Genomic DNA, 10,400 nt, shown 5'->3' on the forward strand with positions numbered 1-10,400 from the left:
CGGTCCATATGGCAGCTATATTCAAATCTGGACCGATCTGGGTAAAATTGAAGAAGAACGTCGAAGAGCCTAACCAAACTCACTGTGTCAAATTTCAGCGACATCGGACAATAAATGCGTCTTTTATAGCCCCAAAACTTAAAACCTAGATATCGGTTTATATGGCAGCTATATCCAAATCTGGACCGATCTGTGCGATATTGCAGAAGTGTGTCAAGGGGCTTAACTTAACTCACTGTTCCAAATTATGGCGACATCGGACAATGAATGAGCATTTTATGGGCCCAAAACCATAAATCAAGAAATCGGTCTATATGGCAGCTATATCCAAATCTGAACCGATCTGAACCAAATTGACAAATGATGTCGAAGGGCCTAACACTACTCACTACCCCAAATTTCAACAAAATCGGATAATAAATGTGGCTTTTGTGGGCCTAAGACCCTAAACCGGAGGATTGGTCTATATGGCAGCTATAACCAAATCTGAACCGATCGGGGCGAATTTAACGAGGGAAGTCGAAGGGCCTAAGACAACTCACTGTCGCAAATTTCAGCAAAATCGGATAATAAATGTGGCTTTTATGGGCCTTAGAGCCTAAATCGGAGGAACGGTCTATATGGGGGCTATATCAAGATATAGTCCGATATAGTCCATCTTCGAACTTAACTTGCTTATGGACAAAAAAAGAATCTGTGCAAAATTTCAGCTCAATATCTCTATTTTTAAAGACTGTAGCGTGATTTCAACAGACAGACGGACGGACATGTCTAGATCGTCTTAGATTTTTACGCTGATCAAGAATATATATACTTTATGGGGTCGGAAATGGATATTTCGATGTGTTGCAAACGGAATGACAAAATGAATATACCCCCATCCTTCGGTGGTGCGTATAACAAACAGGAATAATTTACTAACCATGGGAATATGGAACTTAAATAAAAGGTATTTGAATATAGAATACGAATCTGATATCCAAATATAGGCCCAAGTGTTTGAGGGGTCGCCTCTCACCAAAAACATCCCCAAAGGGCACAAATTTACGACCATAGCAATATGGGGCTCAAATGAAAGGTATTTTGGAGGTCTTTGGTCTTTTGATATCAATATTCGGGAAAAGTGTCTATGGGGCCACCCTACCCCCACAACACTACCCAAATAGGAAGTATTTACTGACTATTGCAATATGAGGCTCAAATAAGAAGGATTTTAAAGTGGAACACGAATCCTATATATATTTTCAATGCCAACTCACTGAGTGGCCGACCATCCCCCAAAACACACCCAAGCCGGCCATATTTGCCGACTATGAAAATATGGGGCTCAAATTAAAGTTATGTGGGAGTAGACCACGTATTTGATATCAACATTAGGGACCAACTGTCTAGCGGACGTCCCACCACCATAACAACCACCAAATAGGATGTATTTGCCCACCAACATAATTTGGGTCTTATAGAAAATGGAACTAAATATTTATAGTTTTTAGGGCCAATACCCCAAACCGGACATATTTGCTGACTTTTGCAATAAGAAGTTTAAATGAGATTAGAAAACGAATTTGATATCCAATTTTGAGGGCAATGGCAATATGGGGTTCAAATAAATGATATATAGATATATGAGAATAGAGCACTTTGGTGATATATTTTCCGGGCTTAGAATTTGGGGGACCACCCCACTCCCCAAAACACCCCTATATCGGGCATATTTACCGATCAATGTAAATGTGGAGCTTAAATGAAAGTTATTGGGGGGTAGAGCAAGAATTGATAACCATTTTCGGGACCAATTTTCTGGGGGTCTACCCCTTTCCGAAAATACCCCACAAACAGCAATTTTTTAGTGACCATCACAATATGGGGCTCAAATAAAGGTATTTTGGAATAGAATACGAGTTTGATATTCAAATGTAGGACCATGTATTTACCCCCAAAGGGAAAAAAATTTTCGACGATGTCAATATGTGGCTCAAATGAAAAGTATTTGAGATTAGAAAACGAATTTGATAGCCTATTTTGGGGCCATGTATTTGGGGGACGCCTCATCCTGTGAACTCATCTTAAGCCAATGGCAATATGGGGTTAACATAAATGGTATTTGAGAGAAGAGCACGATGCTGATATTTTTTCAGAGTCAAGTATCTGGGGGACCACCTCTCCCCCGAAAACACCCCTAAATCAGACATCATGATAATATCGGGCTGAAATGAAGTATTATAAGAGTAGAGTACACCTTAATCACAACTTATATTCGTAGACCAATAAAGATCATATGGGATTCAGATAAAGGCACTTATATTGTAAACTGTAAGTCAAGTTTGCATGGTATTTCACTTTATCTTTATCTTTAATTGTCCAAAATAAATATTCCAAGGAAACTTTTGTTCCATATAAAGTAAAAGAAGGCGCAGCGGAGCGGGCCCGGGTATATATATATATATATATATATATATATATATATATATATATATATATATATATATATATATATATATATATATATATATATATATATATATATATATATATATATATATATATATATATATATATATATATATATATATATATATATATATATATATATATATATATATATATATATATATATATATATATATATATATATATATATATATATATGACAGCTATATCTAAATCTGAACCGATTTTTTCCAATTTCAATAGGGCGTCTTGGCCGAACAATATGCCTGTACCAAATTTAAAGAAGATCGGAAGAAAACCGCGATCTGTAGTTTGTACACAAATTAACATGGACAGAGGGACAGACGGATATAGCTAAATCCAATCAAGTGTAGAAAGTGATTCTGAACCGATCGGTATACTTAACAATGGGTCTATGTCTCTTCCTTTTGGGTGTTACAAAGAAATGCACTAAGTTATAATACCCTGCACCGCAGTATTGGTGTAGGGAATCAAAAGCAGGTCCCTTATCATTGAGCTTCAACTTTAATCGGACAGCACTCATTATTTTATTAGAAGTTTGCCCCTGTTCCGTAATAGAATGTTCATGGGCAAATTTGCATTCCCAAATTTTGGTAAGCTGACCTCTATTTTTAGCAGAGGTTTCCAACATATAAATACCAAGTTAATGGCTGAAAAATCATCGGAATAGCTCAAACTTATTTCACTTCTTCTCGCTACTGTGTACTCGTCAAAATACCAGAATTTACCACGCGCGTTCCAGAAGAAGACCAGATATGATCAATAACAGCAGAAAATATTGTCGACAAAATGATCAGAAGTTTTGATAACTGGACCACATTAGCAAGATACTGCGAAGAAGTCCTAAGACGAAAGAAAACTGATCCCGACGGGTCATAAGTGATCTCATCGATGGGAGCGCAAGCGCTGAAATGGACGATGGTGTAAGGACCGATTTGAGAAGTAATGCGAAAGCAATGCTGAGGTATATTTGACTCTCAGCGGCGACAAAGTGGGTTTTTATTCTGTAAGGCAGATTGTCAGCCCGACATAACACATACATAACGCATTTACCCAAATTAACCCAACACATGTAAAAGCGTGCTAAGTTCGGCCGGGCCGAATCTTATATACCCTCCACCATGGAGCGCATTTGTCAGTTCTTTTCCCGACATCTCTTCTTAGGCAAAAAATGATATAAGAAAAGAAAGAAAGAAAAATCTGCTATTAGAGCGATATCAAGAAATGTCAGCCAATTCGAATAAGAATTGCGCCCTTTGGGGGCTCAAAAAGTAAAATAGAGAGATCGATTTATATGGGAGCTGTATCGGGCTATAGACCGATTCAGACCATAATAAACACGTATGTTGATGGTCATGAGAGGATCCGTCGTACAAAATTTCAGGCAAATCGGATAAGAATTGCGCTCTCTAGAAGCCCAAGAAGTCAAGACCCAAGATCGGTTTATATGGCATCTACATCAGGTTATAAACCGATTTGACCCATATTTGGCACAGTTGTTGGATATCATAACAAAACACGTGGCGCAAAATTTCATTCCAATCGGATAAGAATTGCGCACTCTAGAGACTCAAGAAGTCAAGACCCAAGATCGGTTTATATGACAGCTATACCATGTAATGGCCCGAATTGAACCATACTTAGCACAGTTGTTAGAAGTGATACTAAAACACTATGTGCAAAATTTCAGTCTAGTCGGATGAGAATTGCGCCCTCTAGAGGCTCAAGAAGTCAAGACCCAACATCGGTTTATATGGCAGCTATATCAGTTTATAGACCGATTTGAACCACACTTGGCACAGTTGTTGGATATCGCAGCAAAACACGTCGTGCAAAATTTCATTCAAATCGGATAAGAATTGCGCACTCTAGAGGCTCAAGAAGTCAAGACCCAAGATCGGTTTATATTGCAGCTATATCAGGCTATGGACCGATGTGAACCATACTTGGCACAGTTATTGGATATAATAACAAAACACGTCGTGCAAAATTTCATTCAAATCGGATAAGAATTGCGCACTCTAGAGGCTTAAGAAGTCAAGACGCAAGATCGGTTTATATGGCAGCTATATCAGGTTATGGACTGATGTGAACCATACGTGGCACAGTTGTTGGGTATCATAACAAAACACGTCATGCTAAATTTCATTCCAATCGGATAAGAATTGCGCACTCTAGAGGCTCAAGAAATCAAGACCCAAGATCGGTTTATATGGCAGCTATATCAAAACATGGACCGATATGGCCCATTTACAATACCAACCGACCTACACTAATAAGAAGTATTTGTGCAAAATTTCAAGCAGCTAGCTTTACTCCTTCGGAAGTTAGCGTGCTTTCGACAGACAGACGGACGGACGGACATGGCTAGATCGACATAAAATTTCACTATGATCAAGAATATATATACTTTATGGGGCCTAAGACGAATATTTCGAGTAGTTACAATCAGAATGACGAAATTAGTATACCCCCCATTTTATGGTGGAGGGTATAAAAAAGAAAACTATTTCAGAAACTAAAAACCCAAAACTTTGTGGGTCTTTTATTCCTAATAGCCTCCCTAAGGAAATCCCTGGGGATATGTTTTCTAATTCCTAAATTTTAGTCTATTAATGCCAGTACTGAAAGCTCAGTGGCTCATTGTTATCACATATGTTTAGGATGGTGAAGGTTGGTTCGAATCCTAGTAATAACATTTTAAAAATTATCAGTGGTTGGTATACCTTAGGTCAAAATTGCATTTTGTTTCCTTCCAGCATAACATATACAATTTTCTTATACCCACCACCACAGGATAGGGGTCATTTCGTTTGCAACACATCGAAATATTCATTTCCGACTCACAAAGTATATATATTTCGGATCGTCGTAAAATTCTAAACGATTTGACGATGTCTGTGTGTATGTCCGTCCGACTGTTGTAATCACTCTACAGCCTTCAAAAATTGAGATATTGAACGTCTTTTTTTTTTTGAACGGCCCAAATCGGACTATATTTAGATATAGTTGCCATATAGAAACCCATAAAATCTTCATTTATTACCCGATTTAGCCTAAATTTTACACAGTGAGTTGCTTAAAGCCCCCTAACATCCGATCTAAATATGATTCAGATCGGCCTATATAGCTGCTATATAGACCGATCTGCCGATAAAGGGTCTGAAGCCCATAAAAGCCTTATTTATTACCCGATTTCTTGAACTTGATATAGTGAGTTGTTTTAGGTATCCCGACATTCAGATCGGACTATGTTTACATATAGATGCCATATAGACCGATTCCTCAATCCTATAAAAAGCGGATTTATTGCCTGATTTCGATGAACTGTGACTTTTATAAGAGTTCTCGGGACCTGGAAAATATGTGATCCAATCCAGCCCCTAGCTAGGTATAACTGTGGATATGGTAGTGGAGTTATAACAAAATAGGATGATTAGTATATCCATGGCGGTGGGTATCCAAAGTTCGCCACGGCCGAATTTAACACGTTTTTACTTTTTTTATTTTTTATACCCACCACCGAAGTATGGGGTTATATTCTTTTTGTCATTCCGTTTGCAACACATCGAAATATCCTTTTCCGACCCTATTAAGTATATATATTTTTGATCAGCGTAAAAATCTAAGACGATCTAGCTATGTCCGTCCGTATGTAAGTTTAAAACCCCCTACAGTCTTTACAAATAGAGATATTGATCTGAAACTTTGCACAGATTCGTTCGAAGATGGGCTATATCTTGATATAGCCCCCATATAGACCGATCCGCCGATCTAGGGTTTTAGGCCAATAAAAGCCACATTTATTATCCGATTTTGCTGAAATTTGAGACAGTGAGTTGTGTTAGGCCCTTCGACATCCTCCGTCAATTTGGCTCCGATCGGTTCAGATTTCGATATAGCTGCCATATAGACCGATCCTCCGATTTAGGGTCATAGGCCCGTAAAAGCTACATTTATCATCCGATTTTGCTGAAATAAGGGACAGTGAATTGTCTTAGGCCCTACGACATATTCCGTCAATATGGCTCAGATCGGTCCAGATTTCGATATAGCTGCCATATAGACCGATCCTCCGATTTAGGGTCTTAGGCCCATAAAAGCCACATTTATTATCCGATTTGAAATTTGGGACGGGGACTTGTGTTAGGCCAGTCGACATCCTTATTCAGTTTGGCCCAGATCGGTCCAAATTTGGATACAGCTGCCATATAGACCGATCTCTCGATTTAAGGTTTTGGGCCCATATAAGGCGCATTTATTGTCCGACTTTGCCAAAATCAGAGTTGTGATAGACAGTGAGTTGTTTTAGACCAATCTTCATCCTTCTTCAATTTGGTCTAGATTGGTTCAGATTTGGATATAGCTGCCATATAGACCGATCTCTCGGTTTAAGGTTTTGGGCCCATAAAAGGCGCATTTATTGTTCGATTTCGTCGAAATTTGGACAGTGGGTTGTGTTCGGCCCTTCGACATTCCTCTTCAATTTGGCCCAGATCAGTTCAGATTTGGATATCTCTCGATTGAAAGTCTTGGCGCCATAAAACCCACATTTATTGATCGATATCGCTGAAGTTTGTCAGTGACTTATGTTAGGATTTTCGACATCCGTGTCGTATATGGTTCAGATCGGTCTATATTTGGATATGGCTACCAAAAAGACCAATATCTTGTTCTACAAAATTTAACAATGACTTGTACTTATTAGACCACTCAATATCTATAAAGCTGATATGGGGCATATATTGTGCATTTTTCACCAGATTATGACAAAAGGTGGCTTACATATATACCCGAGGAGGCGGGTATCCAAAGGTCGGCCTTGCCTTTTTACTTGTTTTCGAATATCTTATTTTATACTTTTTAATATTTTTCCATTATTTGTCTTCCTTTTTACAGTCATTTTTCGGCCGCACCTACAACAACATCTCTGCCATAGCTGGCTGCAAGAATAATGGCGATTGCGTCATCAACAAAAAGAATCGTACGGCCTGTAAAGCTTGCCGCTTAAGAAAATGTCTTTTGGTGGGCATGTCCAAAAGTGGTTCCCGCTATGGTAGACGTTCAAATTGGTTTAAGATACATTGTCTGCTACAAGAGCAACAATCAAGTAGCGGCGTTCAAACTCAAAATTCTGGCTCAACCAACAATAGTAATTTGGAACAATTGGCTCGACTACATCAGATTCACGCCCGTCAAACCTATCAGGATAAGACAAATCCCTGCATTAAATCAGCTATGGGCGCCACTGCCCTAAGTATACCTCCCAGTGGTAATAACAATGCCAGCAGTGCGGCCAATAATAATCTAAATAATTTTCTAAATCCTGCGAAATTTTTCAACGGTACCGATACGCTCAGCCATAGTAACAATAACAACAACAATAATAACAATAATACCAACAACGATAACAGCAGCAGTAATAAAAGCCACCATGAGTCGCGCCTAAGTGATACGCCTAGTGACTCGGGGGCTTCATCGGCAGGTGATGCCAATGATGATTGCACCAGCACAACAAGCCTGCGTCAACATAATCACAGCTACTCTCATCATCATACTCACCAATATCATCAACATCATCATGGCCATCATGGCCACCGAGCCCTAATAAAATCCGAAAGAAATTGCAATTCTGCCCACCAGTCTTTGGATAATGGCCATGGCGATGAAGAGGATTCCGATGAGCGCGAAAGAAGACGACAACAATTTTTACAAATATTTCGTAGTCACTCTGAGCCATTGCATAGCCCGTTTGCTCCTTTTGCTTTTAGCCAATTACCACCGCCGTCTAGTGTTGTGGCAACAGCTGCTTTGGCTGGCGGTTCTCCTCCCGCCTTTATATTACCCGCTTTGAAAAGTCAAGAAAGCTTTCTTAAAGTCGACGAAGATGTACAAGAGGAGCCCATTGATCTTTCATTGAAAAGCAGACAAAGTCAGACACCCGAAAGGGGAGAGAAAGATGATAAAAGTCTTACACCGGAACCTGAACTGGAATGTGCCAAGGGTAGTGTGGGGGTTTTAGATTTGACATTGGTAAGATCTACGCAAACACTAACGGGATGATGATGAAGAATATGAAATTTGTATTACTTTTGAAATATTTAAGTAGCATAATTATGTAAATATAAGATGGAGCCTAAAAGTATGCTTCCGAGTTTCTATATAAACCAGCCTAATTATAGACCGAAGAACTGGGGTAAATTCAAATTTTCTTTTTGTTTGCAACAGTTCCAAGTATGTGTTTCCGACTCTATATACTACATATTTTCTTGATATCATAAATTGCTAAGACTTTCTAATAATGTCCGCCCATTCGTCTGTCTATTGAAATAATTCTACAGTCTTTAACAAGTAAGACCCACCACCAGGGACTCCGCTAAAAATTTATCTTTATTAACTCAGTTCGTATTTGAATTATTTTGCCACAATCAAATCGGGAATTAGTTAATACTTCTATGATCTCAGGAAGTCCTATCGGGGTATCGGTGTTAAAAGGTGCCTATTCTAGCATTTATACCGATTTGGATCATATTTGCCACAGATGCTGGAATTGATAGTAGAAGTTTTTATACCCTCCACCATAGGATGGGGGGTATACTAATTTCGTCATTCTGTTTGTAACTACTCGAAATATTCGTCTGAGACCCCATAAAGTATATATATTCTTGAACGTCTCGAAATTTTATGCCGATCTAGCCATGTCCGTCCGTCTGTCCGTCCGTCCGTATGTCTGTCGAAAGCAAGCTAACTTCCGAAGCAGTAAAGCTAGCCACTTGAAATTTTGCACAAATACTTCTTATTAGTGTAGGTCGGTTGGTATTGTAAATGGGCCATATCGGTCCATGTTTTGATATAGCTGCCATATAAACCGATCTTGGGTCTTGATTTCTTGAGCCTCTAGAGTGCGCAATTCTTATCCGATTTGAATGAATTATGGCACGTAGCATTTTGTTATGATATCCAACAACTTTGTCAAGTATGGTTCAAATCGGTCCATAACCTGATATAGCTGTTATATAAACAGATCTGGGGACTTGACTTCTTGGGCTTCTAGAGGGCGCAATTCCTATCCGATTTTGCTGAAATTTTGCACGACTTATTATACCCTCCACCATAAGATGGGGGGTATACTAATTTCGTCATTCTGTTTGTAACTACTCGAAATATTCGTCTGAGACCCCATAAAGTATATATATTCTTGATCGTCGCGACATTTTATGTCGATCTATCCATGTCCGTCCGTCCGTCCGTCTGTCTGTCGAAAGCACGCTAACTTCCGAAGGAGTAAAGCTAGCCGCTTGAAATTTTGCACAAATACTTCTTATTAGTGTAGGTCGGTTGGTATTGTAAATGGGCCATATCGCTCCATGTTTCGATACAGCTGCCATATAAACCGATCTTGGGTCTTGACTTCTTGAGCCTCTAGAGTGCGCAATTCTTATCCGATTGGAATGAAATTTTGCACGACGTGTTTTGTTATGATATCCAACAACTGTGCCAAGTATGGTTCAAATCGGTCCATAACCTGATATAGCTGCCATATAAACCGATCTTGGGTCTTGACTTCTTGAGCCTCTAGAGGGCGCAATTCTTATCCGATTGGAATGAAATTTTGCACGACGTGTTTTGCTATAATATCCAACAACCGTGCCAAGTATAGTTCAAATCGGTCCATAACCTGATATAGCTGCCATATAAACCGATCTTGGGTCTTGACTTCTTGAGCCTCTAGAAGGCGCAATTCTTATCCGACCAGAATGAAATTTTGCACGACGTGTTTTGTTATGATATCCAACAACTGTGCCAAGTGTGGTTCAAATCGGTTCATAACCTGATATAGCTGCCATATAAACCGATCTTGGGTCTTGACTTCTTGAGCCTCTAGAGTGCGCAATTCTTATCCGATTGGAATGAAATTTTGCACGACG

At 39.1% G+C, this 10,400-nt stretch overlaps 1 protein-coding gene across 1 annotated transcript in view; it reads left to right on the forward strand.

The window, feature by feature from the left end:
* The window catches only part of LOC106095457 (protein embryonic gonad), a 44,643-nt gene extending 35,408 nt beyond the window's left edge, over positions 1-9,235 (forward strand). Inside the window, exon 2 of the mRNA XM_059360213.1 lies at positions 7,372-9,235. Within this exon, the coding sequence (XP_059216196.1) occupies positions 7,372-8,535 (1,164 nt within the window). The 3' untranslated portion in view covers positions 8,536-9,235. The remainder of the gene's footprint in view (positions 1-7,371) is intronic.
* Positions 9,236-10,400: the final 1,165 nt, after the last annotated feature.

The sequence above is a fragment of the Stomoxys calcitrans genome, chromosome 1 (genome assembly GCF_963082655.1).
Source record: "Stomoxys calcitrans chromosome 1, idStoCalc2.1, whole genome shotgun sequence".
NCBI classification, from domain to species: Eukaryota; Metazoa; Arthropoda; class Insecta; order Diptera; family Muscidae; genus Stomoxys; species Stomoxys calcitrans.